Here is a 25484-nt window from a genome sequence, read left to right on the forward strand (position 1 = left end):
TTGGACTCACCTGAAAAGCAATTTTCTTCTTCTTCCCCCACCCCCCTTTTTCTTTTTTGGAGTTCTACGTGGGTCAAACAAATGCAGTTTTAAAGCCCATTTCCATGTTTTAAGATACAGAAGCAAGAGGCTGAACAGCAGGCTATTACAAATCCCTTAATCTCTAATGTCTTATTTTTGCAGATCTGCTGGAAAGTGCAGTAAATAGTCACTGCTCACCTTTTCCCATCAATGCCCCCTTGAAGTTTGTCATTGATAACGAATAGTAGAACCCATTTACGCGGGTTTCTTTCTCTCAGGAACCGTTCCCCTCCCCACCCCCGGCATTGTCAAGACACCTGCGATCTGACAATCTCGGCAGAATCTCGGAGCCAACCTGATTTGCGGATTGTACTCCAGAGGCAATTTTCAACATTTAAAACAGAACTTTAAAGAGTAAATTTGGTAGAGACAGAGACAGTTGTGATGCCCCCTGGGTGTCCTCTGATCGATATTCCGCAGAAGCACCTGGCCCCTCCAAAGCCCCCTCTTCAGCTCCGATGAACTCTGGCCCGTGCTCACACCAGACAAGAACATCACCCAGAATGTACTCACAAGCTATGCGCACAGAGGCCTTCCTGCTTTTGGAGGTCCCCAGGTGGCTCCATGCCACACACTGGCACCAGTAGTCCTCTGGCCCGTGGAAGTCCTCTACCTGCTGCCTGGTGACGTTGATAAACACCTCCCGGACCTTCAAGCCTGATGGGGAGACAGAGCAAATCAACTGAGGCTGCTGTATTTTTCAAACCAAAAGTTAAGGATAGCCAAACCTTCTCTTGTTAATTAAACAATTCTGTTTTTAATCAAGGCGAGGTTTTAATTACTCTGACAATAATATATTGCTGCTAATTAAATTCCAACAGCTGAGTAAGCTAGAAAGAATGAGTACAAAGTATTACCAGCCAATGTGGCTCCAATACCATACAATAATTTTCACAGTAACTCGAATTGATGCTTTTTCTTTGTCTTGCTTGGTGTAAAGCCTACGGTGAGGAATGCAGTACCACAATTAACTGCTGGGATTCTAGAGGCTAACGAGGCCTCAGCACACAGACCACAGAGATGTAGTTCCAGGTGGTTCTAAATGGCCTTATCCCTGGGTATGGCAGTGGGCAAGGATCTAGCAGTGTGGCTCAGGAGAAAGAGGGAACGGTGAATGTGTGTGAGCAGGCCGGGAAACCAGGGAAGGGCCCTGCCTCGGCTTCAAAGGCTTCCGACAACAAATACAATGCAGGCAATTTGAACTACGTGGGTCTCAAAGCCCTGAGGAGTGAGCCCAGCAAGGCCACTGTAGCAATGGTGTGAGGAGGTAAAGGAAGGAGAGGCTCTTATTGAAAGAGGAGCTAAGGCTACCCCTGCAAAATAAGATAAAACTAAGACAGCCACCTCTCAATATTTATTATCATTGTTAATTGCTTTGCATCCTCCCAAGGGTTAGAAAATGTGCTTGGTACTTCTTACTGGGGAGCGTGAGTTTCTTCCAAACCTCTGGCCAAGGACAATCGGCCTTTCTTTCTTTGGGAAGAACAGTCACCTTGCATAGAGTGCCAAGGATGAAAGGGGACACGCATCACTAGCCATATCAGTTCAATCATCACGGGCAGGACAGCAGCCCTGACAGTCAGCGAGCTCTCTCCGTTCACCGGACATGCTGAGGCTGTGCCTTTCTCTGGGACAGGCAGTGTGGGAGAAAAAGAGACCATGCCTATTGAATTGCACTTATGTACTAGCATCATATAAGCCTTCAACCTACTCACTCACTACATTTTCACAACAGACCGACGCGGTAGGAACTATGGCATCCCCACTATGCAGACAAAAGAACCGTCTTAAGAGAGACGAAGTCATTTGTCTGCAGTTACACAGTCTCTTAATGGAAGATCTGGGGTCTAAACCTAGATCTGTCTTACAGCAAAACCAGCACCACGTGCACATCCTTCTCAAAAATTAAAATTATGTCCCTGTACTTTAGGTACTTATACTTAATTATGGAAATAAGACTAACACAGGGAACATTTAAAGAAACAAGAAGTGCATAATTATGCTTTTTCCTTTAAGTTCAAAAGGAATTCATGGGACAGAATCATCAGTACAATCCAATGAACCAGGGGCTCTTGATGGAGCAGGTGGAATGTGATTTTATCTTGGGTGGTGGTAGGATTTAAAGAACAAGAACGGAGGTGTGCCATCAGTCAAGGCTTGGGAGACATTCCTTTCTACCCAATCAATAACATGTTATTGACGGCGTGTGATGGAGAGAGTTTTATGACCACATAAATCACCACGTACAATTGGAGTTATACTTCCTCACATTTTAGAAGGTATCACACATAGAAAATCATCTTGATGACAGTTGATAATCTATGTTTCCCTGTTTGTGCCAAGTGCAAAAGTACACTCTCCCCCCCCCCCCGCCCCCGCAGAGATGCAAGGGTCTCAAAAGCTGAGTTGCACAGGGAATAGGAAAAAAAAAGCCCTACAGGTGTTTTTATTGATGGTGGTGTTTTTGTCTTCGCACTTAAAGAAACAAAAAGTGTGAGTGGAAGGATGAGGGCGAGGAGGAGGCAGAGTTGGGAGGTGAAGAGAAAAGGAGAATAAAAACGAAGCAGAGAACAAAACAGGATGGTTAGGACAGAAAGCAGAGCGGAGATGGCCGCCCATGCTGGGGATTCGAAAATAATGTGAAATAAACAAAACTAAGGAACGAGACTGCAGGGATGAGGGCTTGTGTTATATTTTTCTCTTTTATTTGAGGCAAACGGTGGATGACCCTACTTTGAATAGTGAAAGGGATGAGACAGAACATCAAATCAATGCACCCAGAGGTCAGAGACACTCTGTCACAGTGCAGAGACATGCGGAGACAGAATATGCCTACCATTTAGGAATCAGGGGTCTCATCAGAGAAGCATTCTATAGGCTTGAGAGGTCAGAAATGGGTTCAAGCTGATGGGGAACAATTTACTCTCACAAATCCCCAGAAACAAGAGGCAAATTACACCATGCAGGGCCACCTGGGGAAGCTAGGAGGCAGAAGGGGCACAGGAAAATGGGGGCAAGAGCCTTTATTGTGGTTTCCATGGGAAGACACGGGACCTGGTAAACAGGTGTAAAATTGTCTAGTTTGAATCATTTCAGTGGGCTCAGGAACATAATGGCTGTCCCCAGTTGTCAGGTAGCTGGTCCTGAAATGAGCATAAGTGAATATTGCCCTGAAGTGTAAGAGCTTAATAAAAGTAGTAGCTCAGGGTCTGGGCTCTGGATAGTTTGTTTGCATATAAAAGGCACTCTTACAGGCAAGTTATCTGCCCTCTCCAGGAATCAGGCAGCCCCCTCTTGCAGGACATCCCTCCAGGGTGAGTAAGACCCCAACATGTCAGTCCATCCCATACAGAAACTAAACATGGACACATGAACAGACAGCTGCATGTTTGTTTTGGGGAAGCATAAACCATAGACCGCGGACCATCACCATGAAGGTCCGACCTTACCTTACCCCGTGTCCAGAAGTCTGCAACCCTTCCTTCAGACTAACTGCAGGTGAAAGCACAATGCTAAAGTCACAATTGCAACACTGGGACAGCTCAGTTACAAGTTCTTCACAGGGGCTTTCCCATCAGATTGAAGCAGCCAAACGAATATAAACCAACTATTTCCAAACACAGTGTATTTTTCCTGCAGGCTGCATCAGGGTGGCAGGCTCCTTGCAAAGGCCACAAGTGGGGCGCCTGGGAGGCTCAGTAGGTTAAGCATCTGACTTTTGATGTCGGTTCAGGTCTTGGTCTTAAGGTCCGTGAGATCAAGCGCCACATCAGGCTCAGCACTGATAGTGTGGAGCCTGCTTGGGATTCTCTCTCTACCTCTCTCTCTCTCTGTCCCTCCTCCACTTGCACCTACACGTGCATGCTGTTTCTCTCTCTCTCTCAAAATAGCTAAATAGATTAAAAAAAAAATAAAAATAAAAGGCCACAAGTGACATGACCTCCACCCCTGTCTGGCCAAATACACTATCTGGATTAGACCTTTCTTCTAACATGAAGTCTTCAGTCTTATCACATCATTCCCTCTAGGAGACCTCTTGGAAAATCATGACCATTGTGGATCTATTATGCTTATCTCTACCATAACAAGAAATAATTCTATTGAATAAAAAATTTTTTTAAATAGTATATTCTCTCTCAAATCTCCATTATAGCTCTGTCTAGTGATACACACACACACACACACACACACACACACACACGTGTGAGCGTGACCAAACATCCAGGGAAAGTAGCTCTATTTAAAGAAACCACTGCCCACACCCCTCCGCTGAAGTTCATCCAACAGCATTGCAGGGATGGCCATCTACTTCCCCACCTCGAGAGATGGCAGCTAACTTGTTCACGGGAAATACTACAGAGGAGCAAAAATCCCAGGCACACAGAAGGTGACATCTCATAAATAAGAGCAGCACTGCACCTGATGACTTGTGTAACTCTAATAAGCACAGAAAAGTCCAACCCTTTAAATTACTGTGTAAATTATAACCATCAGCCTTTGTAATGGACTGGCGTCTTACAGAATATATAAAAATATGACTATGGGACTGATATGCTAATAAGCTTTCGACGCTGTTGGATGGTTCGGTTGTATGGAGACTAATGTTGGCAGCAGATGAATAATTGCTCTGCATGTTCTAAACATAACAGAACAGCACAGACCTTCATCATTTGTCAGCTTTATTTGTTTAAATGAGAAAAATGCTGACAGCAGTTATTGCTGTAATCCCCTTATTTATCAGATAGAAAACACTAGTTACTCTTAGCAGGTCTAATCCTGGTGGGAGACTGAAAGTTACAGAATTTTCAAACTAATTGAAGGTATACGTGTTAGTGTTCCAAGAAGAGAAATACAGAAGACAGCAGGAAGGCAACGGTGAGAGAAAAAAAAGGCAAATCATTTATTCCTGGCTACCGTTTATGAAAAGGGCTTTAAGTCTTAGTCTTGACTTGTTCCCTAGCAAAGAAAGAATTCTGGAATAGTATTTCGCATTCAGCACCACACCCACTGCAGCCCAGGGCCTAATAGCTGTCCCACACCTTTTATCTACTGCTCATTATCGCACTTCCACAAATCCCAAAGGTAGCATCCTGCCATGGTTATTGTTGCCAGCCTGCTCTCAGATACACCTGGTGATGGGCACCTGGGGAGGAATTTGACATCATTCCCTGATGCTTCCCACCCCTCCTAGCTTCATGTCCCTCAATCTTTTGGAAGTTCTCTATAGCAGGATGCTTAGCTTTACTAAACTAAATAACTAAGTTTCAAGAAGGGAAGTCAAGGATCCCTCTTCCTCCTTGGCGTATCTTTCATATCCCAAAACCACACAGAAGAAGTAAAAAACCAGCAAACGAGGTTTTGGCAAATTGTTTTCTCAACTGATGCTCTGTACCCTCTCCTTGGGCCAGCTTAGCTCTGCGTTTCACCAACTCTGTGCTTTATTTTCCACATTGTAATGGCTCACAATTGGGGATTAACCAAGAGAATGAGTAAACTGCTCTCCAGAGACAAAGCTCCAAACAACTATTTCCAATACAACTTCATGAGTAGCACAGGGCCCTCCTCCCTCAATTCTTTGGGAAAGAAAAAGGAAAAATGAAACTCCTCTTGAAAAGCAACTGTCTCATATTCAAGAGCCTTCTCCAATGAACCATTGCCTACTTAGGTTTCTCCCCTCTGATGCCTGCATTCGGCTGTGAGATCGTCCTTCCTTACCCATGGTCCCTGGAGAAAACAGAAAACAACTCACACATCAGGAGGCAGAAAGCCCACCACTTCCACAAGGGAATATTTTTCATGTGCCTCTTACTAGTCCAGGGCTAGAGCCTAGAAAACATGCTTCAGGGCACCTGGGTGGCTCAGTCGCTCAAGAGTCTGACTCTTGATTTTGGCTCAGGTCATGATCTCATGGTCCTGGGATTGAACCCTGCATCAGGCTCTGTGCTGAGCATGAAGCCTGCTTGGGATTCTCTCTTTCCCTCTTTGCCCTTCCCTCACTTGTGCTTTCTGTCTCTCTCTCAAAATAAATAAACATTTAAAAAAAGATGTTTGAAAAATGAGAAGCTTCCCCATATTTTGAATAGCACTATCATTGCTGATTATTGTACCCTTTTATAGCCCTTTACTTTTATTATTAAGGTAACCACATGTAGTATCTGATTTCATCTTAACATCATGTTATTATTGTCTCTATGCATACCTTGTTGCAGGTCCCCTATCATAGGCAATACATCAAAGATGTTATACAGTTTGTAATGTACATTATTTGAACAAAATAAGTGAGTCATCATACTATGCCTGCCACTACACCAGGTGCTGAGGATACTGTGACAAAGCAGATGATCAAGATTCTTGCCCTCAAGGAGCTTACAGGTTAAAGCGGGGAGACATTTCAACCTACCCCGACAAGGCGGCATGGGAACTGCCATGACAGGAGAAGTGCTATGGTACCACACAAGAGGGGCTGCTCACCCCTCCATGCAGCAAGAGCTTCTGGGGGTGGATGCCATTCTACCGGGGACATGAAGGCTGTCTCCTTACCCAGTCAGCTTGACGTCTAAAGCAAGGCTCTGGGAAGGACACACAGATGGGACACAGATTTAAAGTTTCAGAAGTCTGACATATTAGGGAAGCATTTTCACGGAAGCGTGCCTCCATTACTTTGGGGACCTTAGATATCTTCAGGCCAACATGCTATTGAAAATAGTAAGTTAAATGTAGATAATTAAAAGGTAGAACTGTATTTCATTTTCCTGCAGATGCTTAATTAGGGCTAAATGTCTTTTGCCACTCCATCCTAGCAACAAGATTAAAATGTATTTTGATAAAAAAAAAAAATAGTCATCCTTTGAATGTGTGCGATGCCTAATGAATACTCTTTAGTTTCCCCTAGATAATAACCACTACACGTATTCCTCAGAAGCACAAGTTCAGAGTTAAGTACAGAAACCAAGAATACACTCAAGCTCTCCAGTTTCTTCCACACCAGAGATTAGAATTAATCAGCACAGAGGTGTCTGGCAGAGGAAAGCAAATTAACTGGATAGTGTTGTCTGATAGCAGAGAAGGAAATTCTAGAGCCAGGAGTAGACAAAGTAGGGTTATTTAGAGGACAGCACCCTGCAGATGACTCACTGGGACATCACACTCATAGCTTGGTGGGCAACAATTGTGACTTCCAACCCAGCTGCCTCAATAAGTGACTTCTGTTTCCTGAGGTCACTCAAATTACCTCCGGGGAGTAGATCATGCCCTGAGGGCAAGGCATATATCATACAGCTTCTACCCCTCACAGCGCTACCAATGGCTGGGAGAATTACATACAGCGTGAATGTAAACTGAAGGAATGAATCACGAGCCAGTGAGAGGTTATTCTATGCAAGACAGTTACTTGCATGTGAATAATACTGGCCCTTTTGTCTATTTGAAATTATAAAAGTTCACAACTCTCTGTTTATTTTTGGAAGAGTAATCAACAGCCGCTTGCCCCATGAAATAATAATAATAATAATAATAATAATAATAATAATAATGAGCAATTTCAGATTTATCCCTTTCAAGGCTACCCTTAATTGAGCACTTGCTGTATATACACTGGGCCCTGGGACTCTGCACTCCTCACAGCAGTTCTATGTGATAGATATAATTACAGCTATTTTACATCTGGGGAAACTGAGCTTGAAGGAAGCTAGGTAACATATGTACCTCAAAGCTTGTAAAGTGAGGGCGAGATTCCAAACAAACCTGGTATCGTCTAACACTGATACCCATGCTCTTAACCACTACATGGTCTTCAGGGTTTCTTTTAGATTCTTGTAATTTCTACTTCAAATAAATATACTTCTGAGTGTCATATGAACAGAAAAAACTGAAAATGTCCAAAGGCACCGGTAAAGAATTTAGTATGTACAACAAATCTCTGGTCCCTGTCAGGAATTGTTATTAAATTACATAAATGGTGAGCTGCTGTCTCTCTCTGCTAAGGATGGAGTGAGTGTAAGTGGCCGCCAATTTTTTTGTAGGTAAGGTTCAACTGGACACGAGAGACAAGGTCTTCTATACTCTGTCACAAGGTTATGGAAAGAATGCGTAGTATTTTCATGAAAACCTTTTAAGAATATGTCAGTCCTCTCTGAAAAGCACAGGGATGAGCAAGATGAAATCCAGGGTGGGATGGGAGAACATTTCTATAAAAGCGAGTTTTAAACCCACAAACTGTCAATGGAACACTTGAGAGATTGATTATTTCTGTGTTATGTGGACTAAAATATATGCTTCCCAAATGTACCTTGGTGATTTGTGAATCATTGAAGGCAACTTCAAATTAATGGTTTTCTGGAAGAAACTATATTCAAATCCCCATCACCAGCACAGCAAAGTTCTTAGATACAAACTTTAAAGATTTAATACATTTTTATTTCTACTCTTCTCCCTTTTCTCAACACAATCCATTAACCTTTTATCCCCAGAGAGGGACTCCAGTTGTTTAAAAAGGGAATCACACACAATGAAAGCCCTGAAATGATATTCTTTAAGAAGAAAAATATTAGTTTACCGGAGTTGAGACTTTTCCCATAACACATTGGAATACACATTATTTCACTCATTAGAGTTCAATATCTCCAAGGTAGAATAAGATAAGAGCCACGGAGCATTGTTAAGAGAACTTCTGTTTTTATTGAACAATAAAGAAGTGGTTTAGCTTATTGATAACTCAAGCTTCCCACAGGCTACATTACCTTCATTGCCAAGGATGGGTTTTGCTGGTTCTTGTTGTTTCTTTTCTGTGCATGTGTGTGTGTGTGTGTGTGTGTGTGTGTGTGTGTGTGTGTGTCTGCCTGTTTACTACATTAAATCTCTTAATTTCTCTGTTACTGAGCACTCTGGCCGTTTCTCAGGGGTGTGATTCCTAGGTAGGGATTACCTCTCAACTCCAGATGTTAACAGAGGAAAATCACAAGGAAGAAGAGTTCTCATATTTCCAAATGAAATGAGGCAAAACAAAAGAGGACCCCTTGGCTTGTGCAGAGAACTGAAAGTGTACATTACTAAGAAGTATGGCCATGTCTGTGCAAACACAGTAACTCATGTCAAATAAATTGTGCCTTTTGCAGGAAAGAACTCTAGCTCTGGGTTTTCTGAGCTAAATTGTGTGAAAACACACAATTCTTTTTCTTCTTATTTGAACTCTTAGATGACGGGGCCAAATTACCAGAAAGACCAAAGGCAGTTTGCAGCCTTTAACAACTGAAAGGACTTATTGCTTCCAATTTGGAAAATACAAAAGATTCTGTGTCTACTCCAAACACTCCCGGTCTTATGCATTTCCCAGTAGGACTTTGAAGAAAGAAAATGTTAAGTAAAGAGAATATCAAGGTTCTCTGGGAGCGTTCAGATGGAGACTATGTTGGCCAATGATAGATAAGCGGTTACTTCTGACTTCTTAAAAGAACATGAACTATTCTCTACCTCTGCTCAAATGTGGTCCTACTTCCTTGTCCTCTTGGCGTCCTTCCCTCCTCCTGGACCAGCAGGAATTGTCTTACAGACCCAATCAAAAGCCATTAAGTCTGTAAAGGTAGTCAAGCCCTGTGCTGGAGCTCCACACTGAAGAACCCAAGGGAAGTAATGCATCTATTTTTCAATACCTGAGGCCATTTTGCTTCCAACCTTAATTGCACTTATGTATTGGCTCGACATACACCATCTGCACTCATCTTGCTCCGATTTCCACTATTCTTCTATTAATACAGAGCTTAGGAAACATAATTGCAGTGTGCAGTAGACAGCGATTTTCATTAACTACACAGAAGAAAACTGTTTAGGGAGAGACATTTTTTTTTTCCTATTGATTCAATCAAAATGACTTGGAAGAAAAGGTTGTACTTATTAAATTCTTTCCAAAAAGGTAGCTGTTAAAATTTAAATTCTTTCTCAACAAAAAATTGAGATTCAGGTTTTGTCATTTATGATTTTTTTTTTTTTTGTTCTTCCCAGTTCCTTTGAAATTCGTGACTTTTTATTGGTCTTTTTTTTTTTCTTTTTTTCTTTAAGTGGAGAGAAGAGACTTTTACACGGAAACAGAGAATGTAATCAACGCTGCTATTTGCAAGACATGGAGTTGCCTAGCAATGCTAGGGGAATTAAAAGGGGGAAGCAATAACAAAACAGAATGTTGTGAAATTACAAGAGGGTGCAGTGTTAAATTGGCTTGCAATACTTACCAAGAGGTCTTCCAATGAGAATGGATATAGGATTTTCTAGGACTGGTATAAAAAAATACCTGGCCATTTTCAATGTTCTTTCCATCTTTCATTTGGAGCAGTTTACCCAATGGGATTCTGCTACTGTGAGTTCATTACTGGACAGAATCTAGGCCAGAAACACCGGACAATAAAACACAGCCTCATTGAGCCACTTGTATTTGAGTCCTTTCCAGTTGGACTAATTGAATATAAGATATATAAGCCTTTCACATTCTCCCATTGTTTTACAGGCTTTTGCTCACATGGCAAATGCTCTTCCCTTTGTTGCCCTCTCCCAGATTTCAGAATCTTCCTTTCAAGTGTACACACCAAGATAAATGGGGCTGCTCTGCTCATGACTCAGTCTCTCCCAATGCATGGAGTATCTAAGATCCCAATCCTGGGGGCACAAATGCAGACATTTTGCTGACACTGAGGTTGGCTCTGTCTTCCTCTTTTGCCTGAATTATGTTAAATCATTTGAAGAAAGATACTATATATTTGCAATCCTAGAAATTTCTCTGTATCTTCAGTTGCTATAAACTCTTGTCTACCAGAAACATGACATAGGAAAAAGGATTGGCTCTCACAGAGATGGCAGAAATGATGAAGGATAAAGAAATCCCAAAGGAATAACTATGGGATTATAAACTTGGGAAATGGAAATATGAAAAAGCTTCACGATGGAAAATGATGAGCCATGGGCTAAAAGCCATCCTTATGTCAGTAAGGGAATTTGTGAAAATTCTTATTAGGAAGAAAAGCACAGGAATCTGTATGTAAAGATGGCTTATAGTGTGGAGGAAATATATCTGAAGTAGAAACCAGGAGATCTGGGTTCTAGAAACAGCTATGCCATAAACTAGTTGTAGCTCTTGGAACTGAAGATTTGTATTTTGCAAAACAGGGCTGCTAGGTTATTACTAAGGTCCCTTCCAGCTCTCAGATCTAGATTCCAGAATTCCAAGCATGCTTTTGGTCAGAAGAACAACATCTCTAAAGCAGACCCATTTTTTTTTTTCCTTCCTCATATTGGTTCCAAACTGCAAGAGGAAATTGTGATAAAGTTTTAGGTGTTTCTCTACCTTTTGAAGTTATGCATTTATACTGCAGTCCCAAATGAGTTCAGAATTCTAAAAGGTTTAACATATATATATACACGTATGTGTGTGTGTATATATGTATATATATGTGTGTATATATATATGTGTATATATACATGTGTGTGTGTATATATATGTGCGTGTGTGTGTAGACAAACACACACACACACACACACACACACACACACACACACACACACATATAACGTTTAGTTCTCTGTCTTCTTTATTGATCCCCAGGCAGCAACGGAGTATTACCTGAAGATCTTTTGGAACGAAGTTTCACTTCTTGCTTTGGAACAGAGTGTAATCTGGTTGCTTGTTTGTTACCTGTTGATACTCCTTTTCCTGACTCCTAAGGAAGTCACTATCTGAATCCATTTCCTTTTCATATTCCTTACTGTCTGTGGACAACTCATTTCCATGGCTTTGTTATTTCGTCTACTGTTCTAGCTCTGAACTCTACAAGCTCCAGATCTACAGCTCTTAATGATCTCTCCTAAGTATTTCAAATTCAGCTTGTCCAATGATCTCAGCCTTTTCTCCTTGCTAATGTAATCACTCACAGCAATAGCACCCACCCCCCTTCTGCTTCTTTGAGATTAATATTCCATCTTCTTCATTGATTCCATCAGTTAGCTATTTTTTTAAGTTTATTTATTTGTTTTGAGAGAGAGACATGGGACGGCGGGGGGAGAGAGAAGAGAGAGAGAGTGAGACAGAGAGACAGAGAGAAACAGAGAGAGAGAGAGAGAAACAGAGAGAGATAGAGAAGAGAAAATCCCAAGCAGACTCCATGCTCTCAGGGGCTCAAACCCACAAACCAAGAGATCATGACCTGAGCTGGAACCCAGAATCCGACACTTAACAAACTGAGCCAGCTACCCAGACACCCACGTCAGTCAGCTATTAAGTCTGATTTGTTAAAGTGCTTCTCACATCAGAAGTCCAGTTCTTAGTTCGGTGGCCACCACTCGAAGCAGACCTTTCTTTCCCCCAACTGAAATATCCAAGTCTCCTGACTCATCCATTCTTGCTTCTTACCATTCCAAACACCTGTGCAGACTCATTTCACAAAGCAGAGCTCCAGCCACCGCATTCTCAAACGTCAATATAATCAATCCCCACCATCACCAAGATACTCATAAAAGTAAGGTACTCTTCACTTCATATGTGAGGTCTTTTGAGCCCTCTAATGAATGAAGTTTGCCAGCCATCAGCTGCTATTCCACACCAATATTCTACCTCAACCAGATCAAACTTCCAGCTTTCATTTACTAATGTTGAGATCCAGGCTACTGAGACCCCTCTCTCTCCCATTTAGTGTAGCATCTATTACACCTAATTAAGTTACCTAGTCATCAATGTCCCTTTCAAATGTGAATGCTTCCACACCTTTCCTGATAATCCTAATTAGGCATACTCTTTTTTTTTAATCCTCCATAGGATAAGTGCACTTATGGGCATAATGGACTTCCACTTATCAGCAGGAATCAAGCCTCAGAGATTACTGTTTGTATCTTAGCCTTCTTTGAACACTCTGAAAGGCCATTAGCATATAGAAGAGCAGTGGTATATAGTTAATAAATGAAGCTGACTTGCAACTTCCTAATTATACTCAGGCTGCTTGACTTATTCAAAATCTGTCATCTAGAGAGTGACTCAGGACTAACAAAGTCAGTAATTTAGGGTGAGAGCAGTTTGGATTTAGGGTGAGGCTACATTTTCAGGTAGTCCGAGTAGCCAGAATTCAAAAGCATATGCAGTTTCTGTTATACACTAAAATTTAACAACTTACAAATTTTGGAACTTGTAAGTCCAATGATTTTGCTTTCAGTTCTAGCACAAGCCTACAGTAGTTTACCTAATGTCTTTGAGTCTCAGTTTCCTTATCTATAAGAAGGTAATGATGGTGTGATTTACACGAGGGCTGTTGTGATGATAGTGAGATAATGTGTGTCAAATGTTTACATGAGACCTGGTACACAGTAAGTGCTCAGTAAACACCAGCTGGTAATCATTATTCTTATCACCACTCATCAGCCATATTAGCCAAATTAATAAAGAAGGTCCCTAAATTCTCTCATACTGGAGATCCCATTCAAATCTGGTAATCAAATGTGGGCTCTACCAGTTACCAAAAGAACCTAAAGAAGGCCCAGAAACCACCAACCATGGAGAATGAAGTACCCAAGAATAATATCTAGGGGGGAAGATCAGAGCAACTAAAATTACGCTGTTTAAAAACGTGTTCAGTAGATCTGCCTCCAAAAATATTTAGAATTAAGACAATGAAAGCAGTGACTGGTTGGCTTTATTTCCAGTGAGAATATTCACTTCCATCCCAAACCGGGTGTTAAAGTTATATAGAGCAGGATAAAAAGATGCCCATGTACCATAGAGGAGTAGACTAGCCAAGGAGCTGTGGAGTCATTTAAACACACGATTGCACTTTATCTTATATTCCTGGATGATGTTAATATGACCTCATTCAAATAAAGAACTGGTGGGTGCCTTTCACACTTATCCCCAGCAATGTAGCAACGTGAGGATCTGCTCCCATTGCTTCCCATTCTTACCTGAACTCTCATCCAGACTCTCCTCAGAGACGTGCTCATTTTGATGGACCCACTCGCCATTGCATTTGAAGAATATTTGCATGGCTGGTCTCGCTTTGCACCTCAGTGCGATGGGGTTGCTCTTGATGATATAAGCATCATCTGGCTCCTCTATGAAATGAGGCAGTGTCCCAGGAGCTGAGGGGATGGACTCGGGGAGGGCTTCGCCGTTGTCAGCTCCTGCGAAATTGAAGAGGCCGTTAGAATGCTGCCCATACTGACAGCACAAACATCAGGATGCAAAGCACAGCCCACACCGGCTCTAAGAATCTGTCCTGAAAAACACTGCATCATATGAATACAGTATGCACGTAAGGCCCGTGCAGATGACTTCTCATCTAGAGGCTGAACTATATAACATGGTACCATTATCCAGACACACCCTCAGGGTCACGGGACAAATGAAAATAAGGAATAGGAGACTCCCTCAAACCACAGTTGTGAGTCTGCAGGTCTTTGCTGAAAGAACAGAGTCAAGTATCTGTGGGGTGAGAGACTGATTCTGAACATCCAGTCTGGTGAGTGGTTACCTCAACGCCGGCCCCAAGCTGCCTCAAAACTTTGAAATGATGGTGGAAATAGCTTTTGTTCTCCTATAAATGACTGTGGATAATGACGATGTTGTCGGAGGGTACTCAGTCATAAGACATGTTAAAAACAAACAAAAAACAAATGATTTCTCTACGTATAAAACTGGAGATTGGCTGGCATTCTATCTTAGGGTTTTCTCCAAAACCTCACCAATTTACTGAACATTCTAAAAGGAATGTACTTTTGTCCTGCTTGCCCATGGCTAAAAAATTCTCTGCCCTCAACACCCCCCTCCATATACTGTGAATCTCACTTTCAAGGCTATGAAGTAAACAAATCACTAAAACAGCCATAAGCTTTTACTTTTGGACCCATAATTACATTTTTTCAAAGATAAAAAATGGACATGACTCTCCCCTAAATTTAGGGAACTGATGAGAGAAGCAAAATAAAAAGAAAAAAAAAAAAACAGAAGCCAAGATTTTGATTCACTCCCTCTTCACTACACTTCTCAAGGACTTAAGTCCCAGGAAACTAGCACAAAGTCAACGAAAGCAAGATCTGAACAGTGAGCACTGTGGAAATGACCAGGGGGAACAAGTGTGCCTTCAATGGCCATTCCAGGGAAAGAATGAAGAAAGCAAGAATTTCAGTACACAGATCAACTGTGCCCTGGAAAGGGTTATTCACATTCAGAGCAAACCAGTCTCCAGGATGAAGCTGGAAAAAGGGACCTAGAAAAAGCACTGGGAGAATAATCCAGTTCATCAGGAGGGAGCCTAGGAGGTAGGGTGCGTCCAGGGACCTAACTTGGCTCTCTGTGCACCTTCAGTGTAATTCAGGACAACAAACAGCCCTCTTACTATTTGCACTCAAGTCAACAACCTACATCAGTAAGCATTGTCAAAGGTAAACAGAAGCCACAATATTAGGGGGGTAAGACTTTAAGTTTTAGAGCGCCCTCTAAAACTAACCCCCCTAAAGGGGCTAGGACATAAGAGGTGTTACTGCCTATAATTATATTTCTGTGTGAAGAAGAAAACAAAAGACACCAAGTTGTGAAAAATATGTCTTGCCAGAGGGAACAAACACCATGTGCGCCACCATGATGAATGAAAACAAGAGTTTGATTCTCCAAATTATTTTTTCCCACAAAATACATCAACTTAAGGGCAAAAAACCTCACACACCAAAGAGTTTTGGATACTATGACCTTCCAAATGTATTTGCAATAGAAAAGCCAGCTCATGTGTAAGTAAATGGAAGTCTCAAAAATTCATCATAAAGCATGTACCCTAAATAGCAAGAGAACAGTTTATGTCTTAAAAGTACAATGAACTCACTCAGAAAATAAAATGTGTCTAGGACATATGGAATAAGAAGGGTCAGGACAGAATCTGAGAGGTATATTTTTTTTCTTCTTAAAGTTTTAAATTATATATTCAATAGGCTTCATAAAATAGATCATATATTAATTCATTTCGTTACTGACTGCTCATGCCAATTTCCATCTTCAATAAATACTAAGTCCCCTCAGGCTTTTGTAAATCCATGCATTAGAGGAAATGACAAAGGTATTAAGAGATTTTATATGGACATCAAGCAGGTTCCACTCCCATCAGGGCCTTGCGTTCTGTCCAAAGTAATTCATTGCTGCAGAAAAGGGTCACCTGATAAGGAATACCCAAACCTTGTGGTGGGAGCCTGAATGAATAGCCACCGGCATACATTTTGAATGATGCGTTTTAACTTAACTAGTAACAATGCACGAATTTCCAAAGTAACTCCTAAAACGGGGACAGGGAGCATCATAAATAACTGTCTCTAAATAAATAGAAAGGCCACCTTTATTCAGAATAAATAAAATGACAAAGGCACTAGATCACAAAATACATCAAGCTCACACCATCCAATTCACAAAACAGAGATCTGAGTGCAATTAGGTTACCCTCCCACTATTTTAGTAAATACCCTTTAAATAAAGTAACAAGTTCGGCTTTTATGTGAAACAAAGCAGGAGAGTGGAATAGAAAAGTAGGTAGGTAAGTGTCCTGGCTATCTCCATTAAGAATCGATCAATCTTAATGTTCAGACAAGGGGAAAAAAACAAAAAAGGCAGACTATAACATTACATCTTAATTATTATTGAAGCCATGTCAAAGTCATGTATGCATAGGAAAAGGACCAGGATCCATGAAAACAAGAAACAAAGAGAAAAGGGGTGGCAGTGGGAAGGTGAGATCACAGGTATATTTGCATATGTATCACCATTTATTTGTATCCTTCCAACAAAGAAATGAAATAAGTGTGATTGATTGATTGATTTAGTTTTCTACAGTGAAGTGTTGGGAATGGTGTTTACCTAACACTGTTCCCAAGCTCCACTTCCCTCCTCCAAGTTCCTCACTGGGCTCAGGATCAAATTCCTGCTCTTCAGATGGCTTCTGTGATGGTAGAAGGCTGGATTTTCCCAGCAGGCTTACCTCCAGGAAGATACCACTTCCCTTACCCCACAAGGCTGAGGGTCATCTACCTCCTTCTTGCACTGGAGAGACCTGCCATGCTCAACCCCACCTAGTGGCTTAGAACTAAATTGCTCATGAAATTCTCGGGATTCATCAAGCCAAAGGGATGTGATGGGGAAAAAAGGAGGTGAAGTGGACACTTTTCAGGCGCTTGGAAGTTGCTGACAGCACCTGTTCTTTGAAGGGGGTGGGAGGCAGCAACTTATTTTAATAAATGGTTTTAGAGAAGACTGCATGACTACTTTTGGGCTCCAGGGTAAATGTTCTTATAATCTCAATACATCTGCCACTGCTTTCTAATTCAGAGAAATGTTTCAAACCTGGTGTGACAAATGCTGCTGACCATATGACCCAGTTAACTGCCTTTTCCCATACTGCTTTTACAGTAGAGGTTGGAGAAATCATAAACTCAGTTTCCTTCTTTGCAGGTAGGAATGGTCATGTAACAACCATCTAGCAAATGAGTCATAAACAGAAAAATATCTGAGAAAGCTTTTATTTTCCTAATAAAAGAAATAGGTATGGTGGGTACTGTCCCTTCTCCCTTTTGTGCCTGCCTTAACTAGGGAAGATCAAGAGGAAAAAAACTCCCAGAGGAGCACAGAGCTACGAGCTCCAACAACGTACAGGCGGAAATAACACCACGAGGCATCCACCTCCAGAAAATTTTTAAAAAATATTTACTTACTTAAGCTACTAATAGTAAAATTTTCTATTTTTTTTCAGAAAATAATCTTCATTGCTACAATGAGATCTTCCTTTTTAAAATTTATTTATTTTTAATTATTTTTTAATTATTTTTTTAAACAATTATTATTCAGAGACAGAGAGACACAGAGCATGAGCAGGGGAGGGGGAGAAAGAGGGGGAGGCATAGAATCTGAAGTAGGCTCCAGGCTCTGAGCTGTCCGCACAGAACCCAACGTGGGGCTCGAACTCACAAACTATGAGATCATGACCTGAGCCGAAGTCGGTCGCTTAACCAACTGAGCCACCCAGGTGCCCCAAGATCTTCCTTTTTAAACAAAGCCAGAGCTCCAAGCTTCACTTTATTGAAATCCAACACTCTCAGTGCTAAAGAATTTGGGACAGGGGCATCTGCATGGCTCAATGGGTTAAGTTCCAACCCCTGATTTAGGCTCATGTCACAATCTCTGCATTTGTGAGATTGAGCCCCTCATCAGGCTCTGCACAGACAGCTTGGAGCCTGCTTAGGATTCTCTCTTTTGCTCTCTCTCTGCCCCTTCCCTGCTTGTGCTCTCTCTCAAAATAAATACATAAACTTAAAAAGAATTTTGGAGAGCTAAAAAACATGGGAACTAGGATAGCAGAGAGCAAAAGTAAGAGCTGTCATTTACTGAATGATTGGAGATAATTGTGATATGCCTTCTTCATGGATTAGGTCACTTAAGCTTCATACAAACTCTGTGGTGGGATGGTAAGTATCCGGTTTTATATTTGCAAAAATGCTTCAATTATGTGCCTCATCTAAGGTCATACAGCTGGTAAATGGGGCTCCACATTTGAACTCAGGTCTTGGACTCCAATCACCTCACAACTTCATTCTAGTCTGATACGTTGAGTGAGTGCCTTATGGCAGTAGCATGCAGTTGGTAAAACCAAGAGTAGATATAAAATATAATCTGTGTGTTAACTCACAGCTTGCATTAAGTATAATATACATCTTAAAGATCACTCACAGTTATCCTGTTAGCAGGACTGTGATTCCAGGTCAGAAAGGGTATATTATGGACACAGTCTAGAGGGGGTCTTGAGAAAAGAAATATTTTTATTTAATTTTTATATATTTTTGAGAGAGAGAGAGAGAGAGACAGAGACAGAGAGCATGAGCAGGGTAGGAACAGAGAAAGAGAATGATAAACGGGCTATACATGACCAGCACAGAGCCTGATGTGGGGCTTGAACTCATGAACCATGAGATCATGACCTGAGCCAAAGCTGGACACTTAACCAACTGAGCCACCCAGGTGCCCCAAGAAAAATATTTTTGAGAGAACAGCACAGTGAGTGCTTAACTAATTAAAATCAAATGACTAGCCATCCTCACTAAGCTCAGAAAACAAAGAAGGCAAAGAGTAAGTGCTAGAGAATAAAGTAATGAGAAAGCTTTTTCAATGTGTCATCTGGAAAAAGTTTCATCTCTAAGCAGGAATATTTAACCACTAAAACTCAAAATAACAGGGAGTATAAAAGGAGACAGTGAACCTCAGAAAGAAAAAGAGACTGGGGTCAGGGGATTGCCATTCTATCATGTTTAACCCTACAAAACGGCAAACAGTCCACTGGTTGATCTTTCAATCTGTAACAGGACTGGGCATACTGGAGGCCAGAGTCATTCCAAAGTGGGATTCATAAGACCCTGGACTATCAGCACGGCATTGCACAGAGTTAGAGTATAAATGAAGCTGAGCTTTAATGGGCCTTGAGAAATTCTAAATTATTTTCATTTTTTTTTCCAAGAGTAATTTGCAATGCACTTTATTTTTTTTTCCCTCTTCTAGCTTCAAAGTATGCCTATATTCTCCCTGGTACAAAACATTCATATTTGTTTCAATGTCCACCCAATAAACCTACCATAAAACAAAGACTACATCTGGCAAAAGCGAGGAAGTTTAGAATCAAATAATCTGACTTTGAGGTACCTCTGTGACCTTGAAGAACTTAATTATGAGGTTCTATTTGTCTCATTCATAAAAATGAGTGATGGGGCACCTGGATGGCTCAGTCAGTTAAGCGTCTGACTTCAGCTCAGGTCATGATCTTGCGGTCCATGGGTTCGAGCCCTATGTCAGGCTCTGTGCTGACATCTCAGAGCCTGGAGCCTGCTTCAGATTCTGTGTCTCCCTCTCTCTGCTCCTCCCCTGGGCGCACTCTTTCTCTCTCCCCAAAATAAACAAACATTAAAAAAAAATTTAAAAATGAGTGATTACAGGCACCTGGACGGCTCAGTGAATTAAGCATCTGACTCTTGACTTTGGCTCAGGTCATGATCTCAAGGTAGTGGGATCCAGCCGAGAATCAGGCTTCACACCGAGTGTGGAGGCTGCTTAAGATTCTCTCTCTGACCCTCCCCTATACCCTCCCTCTCTCTCTCAAAAACAAACAAACAATGAGTGATTAAAATTCATTAGTGAAAAAAGTTTATTAGTGTTTTGTGATGTTAAAAGTGAGATAACATAGATAAAAAGTACACAGTAAATGGCTAAATGTTATATAAATAAAATATGCCACCACTACCACCACCATTAACATCATTGTCTCGATAAAGAACAGAAAACAAAAGGAAGACATTTATGGGGTACCTGGCTGGCTCAGTTGGTTAAGCATCCAACTCTTGGTTTTGGCTCAGGTCACGATCTCACAGTTCATGAGATCAAGCGCTGCGTCTGGCTCTGCACTGACAGCCAGAGCCTGCTTGGGATTCTCTCTCTCCCTCTCTCTCTCTCTAATAAATAAACTTTTACAAAAAAGAAACATATTTATAATTACGATCTCTATGATTTCCATTCCCAAGCTTAGTATCCTAATATTTGTACTAATATTCATATTTCAGCTTCGTGATGATGACTATTATTTTCATCTGGAGCCCTCATGATAGGAACTGCTGGTTGTAACCTGTTTTTACTATTTGTTACCCACATGTATGTTAGCATAACTCTGTTAGGTCAAAACCCATGAAAACATGCTGTGAAGCATTTATTCAATAAATATGTAGCAAATGTGTATACCATACACCAGGCACTTGGTTGCCATGCAAAGCAGTGTGACAACACAATGGATCTTCTGCTGGCCAGATCCCCAAACCATTTCCTTTTAATAGGCAGGCACTTATTAACCACAGGAGATGTCATAGCATTCCAGAGCCCCTGTCACTGCAATATGTAAATGAAGGCAGCTTCAAAATCGCTCTTTAAATTCCACTCAATGTCTGTGAACATACTGGTCCACAATGTGCGAGTCGGAGCAGAAAGCCAAACGAGGGAAACCAAGTTACATAATCTAAGACAACAAAACGGAGCCGGGGTTCTTTGCTTTCATTTACAGAAATGTGGCTTGTCTCCATATGGTTATTTAATTAGATTGGGGATGCATGGCACCCACAGAGTGAAAGAGCAAAGCCAGAATTTTACATACCAAATATTTAATGCGATTTATGAAACACAGACTCTTTCCCTAGGCCTCAATAAGAGATTTCTTTTTCAAACTCAAACTATTCCACCTTCTTCCCAACATCTAATAAAATTGCAATGTTTTATATTTCCCTGCATTTGCATGGTTCACTTTACCTGTGTCACTCTTCTATACTGGCAGTCTAAGATATTATTGCATTAAGCAGATCTTAAATTTTGCAGAGTAGGGGCGCCTGGGTGGCGCAGTCGGTTAAGCGTCCAACTTCAGCCAGGTCACGATCTCGCGGTCCGTGAGTTCGAGCCCCGCGTCAGGCTCTGGGCTGATGGCTCAGAGCCTGGAGCCTGTTTCCGATTCTGTGTCTCCCTCTCTCTCTGCCCCTCCCCCGTTCATGCTCTGTCTCTCTCTGTCTCAAAAATAAATAAACATTAAAATTTTGCAGAGTAGAAGATCATACACGATCTTTACAACACAAAGAAACATGGAGAGTTTCTCTGTTCTTGGTCCCTCGAACGAGAAACTTTAGATTTCCGGAGAGCTTAGAAAAGCACATTCACTGCTCCCTAAATTTTCATAGTTTACCTTAATATATTAATTTCTTTTAAGTTGACATATGTGTCCATGCCTACTAAGGTCAGCCAATGTTCTCTGGAGATCCGAAGATGAATAGGACACAGTTAATTTACTCAAGGAGCTCACACACTAAATTAGACACAAAAAATTAGAGAGCAACAACAAATATGCAAACAGTATATTGGAAGTATACACACAATGTGAGAGGAGCACTGTGGAAAGGCAGCCCAACTTGCCTTGGGAGGGTTTGTGGCAAACATCACGAGGAAGAAAACATTTCAGCACAGATGGGACACAGGAATTAAACAGGGAAACAAATGGGAGAAGGCATTCCAACAGAGGTCATGGCATGTACCATGGAATGCAAGTTAGAAACTTAGGGACAATTAAATATATCTTCATTAGAAATCACATTTTGGGGGCACCTGGATGGCTCAGTCGGTTAAGTGTCTGACTTCAGCTCAGCTTCAGCTCACCTCACGGCTCGTGAGTTTGAGCCCCATGTTGGGCTCTGTGCTGACAGTATGGAGACTGCTTGGGATTCTCTCCCTCTCTCTTTGCCCTTCCCCTTCTAACTCTCTCAAAATAAATAAAATAAACCTTTAAAAAATAAAAATAAATAAAGATTAAGAAAACTAAAAAAGAAAAGAACTCACATTTTGAAGAGTTTGCTTTGACACCTGTGCTAAATCAGTGGCCCTAATCGGCTCTAACATCTCTGTTTCTATGTGTCTTTGACTAAGAGCTTTCTGAGATGTAGACACAGAGTAGCCTCCAAATTACAGAAAGAGAACATTCTTGGTTTAACAACATGGGCCCCGAAGCCAGGTTAAACTAATTCTTTGTGTACACTATGAATGAGGGAGAAACCACATTTGCTCTGATCCATGGGATGGAGTTATTCTTTCAGCCACACCAACAAAAGTAGTCTATCTCCCAAGGCCATGGGGAAAGGTTTTGTTTCTGTTTTTAACGTGACCACCACTTGGGTTCTCACTTGACCTATACGAAAAACAGACTTCTGACATTGCGTCTAAGTCAAGAGGTTTTGTAGTATGCCTGATGGCAGGCCTTATTCCTTAATAGAAACACTCAGTGTACAATCAGATTCGGCATGAGACACTTGTTCCCATGATAAGAGTTTTTCCAAAGGGACTCTGAAATAAGAGGCCAAATGTGGTCCAATGGTTCTATATGTGTGATGAGATTAGTGGGATTTAAATTTTTGTTTGCTTTCACTACACTTTTTAAACGAGCTCTAAAATAAACATTAAAAAAAGAAAATTATATATATATATATACAAATAGAATTATATACCTATATAAATATGTAAACACATATGTTGTAGGTGTGTGAATATATACATAAACAATTCTTTGTTCCTGTGAAGGAATATAAAAGGCTCCGTAAACTATGGCAACTTCCAGATTTTACTTCATAGTGTCTAACTTGTATTGAAATTCATAAATCAGGGAAAAACTAACAAATCTGTCCCTAGGAAAAAATGTAAAGGGTTAGATTATAAGATTTCTAAAACTTATTCATTCTAAAATGTAGTAATATTTCGCTGAGAATAGTAGATAAGATGAAGCTTAGAAATTGTTTCTTAATTTTTCCCCCCAACAATGGATACATTTGTGTATGAATGTGTATCACTGACTAGTTTTCAAATTCTTCCGAAAACCTAGCGGGATTTGGGAAAGGTTTTGCTTTTCAAAGTGTTATCGCTTTTCATTTGTAACTGACAGTTTTCAAGAGTGAGGCCATTCATAGTTATGGAAAAATGGTTGTTTTAATGCAACGTTGAATGACAGAAAACCAAACAATCAAACACTATTCTCATATTTTTCATTCTTGGAAAATTACCTTTCAGGAAGAGCTTCGTGTTTTATGTTCTGCACACGAATACGGCAGAGACTTTCAATCTTTTTATGACAAAAAGAAGAAACAAAAGGTGGGAAACAAAAGCATAAGGAACAAACACTAAATTCCCTTTGAAATAAACACACTTCCATTACATGTCAGGTCACATTTGAAAAACTCAGATGGTGATTCATAAATCACAGATCTCAAAATTTTAATATGGGCCAATTTGACTGCAACATGGTTTGATACTTTTTTTTTTTTTTTTTGTATGTAAACTGGACTCAGGCAAAACAGAGTGGTAGTTCATCTTAGATAAAATCTGGGCCAACTCTTATCTCAGGCCCACAGAGGTGAAACAACTTGTCAAAGAGCTACAAGGAGCAAACTTAAGTTGAAATCTCTCTGTTGACATCTACAATAATATTCTCCCCATTAAGCTATGCTGCTTTCATTTGGACAGGATAGAAAATACAACATTTACAACTAAGTCTTGTATTATCATCTACTGAGAAATTTTACCCAGAATATAATCTTGTAAAATCTCTTTCATGATGACCCTGTAACTTGACAATGTTCTAGTAAAATCAAACACAAAAAGCGTAGTCTTTTAACATTTTATGGTATGTTTTCTATTGCAAAGTATGTCTTATTATGAGACATAAAATTACAGAAAAAAAAAAAACACTAAGTATATATATTCCCCAAAACATTGTTATCCATCGTCACCCAATTCCCAAAGACTATCAGTATTCATAGTTTGGTATATTTCATTTCCGTAGCTTTCTTTATCAGACATCTATTGAATATTTGGGCTTTCTATGCATATTCGTGAGATGTTATTTCATTTTGTCATAGTATCACTTTTCATTAACCTGATTTTTTAACCAGAATTTTAATGATTGAGAATAAATACATCAGTTTTGATCTTGCCATTTCCTTACTATATAAGTGTTATTTCCAAACTTTAATTTTACATTGATATTATAATGCTCCACTCATCATATTCCAATTAGACTCAAATGTGTAACTTCAGTCCATTTCTCTCTCTGGACATTCAAATATGTACAAGAAAACACCTAAGGATATATTCACATAAATGTCCCCACAAACCCCTCAAAGTTCTTATGCCTAAAACACAGCTTAATACTTGGCCCCTCAGATTTGTTCTTTGGTCTAAGTTCTTTCTATGAAAGAGTGACCTTAGCAGTCACTGGGTTCCCCAAGTTTCTCAGGGCTGCACATCACCTACTTTTCTCCTCAGCACCCACAACCAATTTATCACTAAGCCCTTCTAGTTCTGTCTCCTAAATAACTTCCTAATTCACTAACTGCTTCTCATCCCTATTCCTAATGCCCTGCATCTAATCATTACCACTGTTATCTGAATTACTACCATTGATCCAGACTTCATCTGCTTGTTTCCCTTCACACCTAATCATGTCACCACCAGGAGGCTACAGGGATGGTCAATTCTTCCAGGGATTCAATGCTCTTCACATGGGATCTATCTGCACCATGACTTTCCTTCTGCCTACATTATTAATTTCTCCCTGTTTTCTTAGAGCCTGTTCTCATCCCTCAGGCTCTGTTCAGTTAATACATCATATGTGAAGTCCTACTGGAATAACAAAAATTCTGGGATACATTCCTCTTCTGCATCCTTCCATGATACTTTGTACTACTCTATCATCATTCATGCCTACCAATGTACCTTCCTTTAGACTGTCGGTTCCATGAAGGTAAAGAACAAGAAAATCTAAATAAACAGATAAACCAAGCCCTGATGAAACTCT

At 40.6% G+C, this 25484-nt stretch overlaps 1 protein-coding gene across 12 annotated transcripts in view; it reads right to left on the minus strand.

Annotated features, from left to right (window-relative positions):
* Positions 1 to 25484, minus strand: part of UNC5D (unc-5 netrin receptor D) — a 568239-nt gene that overhangs the window by 238161 nt on the left and 304594 nt on the right. For all 12 annotated transcript variants that reach the window (XM_086703728.1, XM_086703727.1, XM_086703726.1 and 9 more), the window contains 2 exons: positions 14008 to 14226; positions 595 to 738 (listed from right to left, as the gene is read on the minus strand). In XM_086703728.1, the coding sequence (XP_086559854.1) occupies positions 595 to 738; positions 14008 to 14226 (363 nt within the window). The remainder of the gene's footprint in view (positions 1 to 594; positions 739 to 14007; positions 14227 to 25484) is intronic.

The sequence above is a fragment of the Puma concolor genome, chromosome B1 (genome assembly GCF_028749965.1).
Source record: "Puma concolor isolate L17-30 chromosome B1, mPumCon1.1.hap2, whole genome shotgun sequence".
NCBI classification, from domain to species: Eukaryota; Metazoa; Chordata; class Mammalia; order Carnivora; family Felidae; genus Puma; species Puma concolor.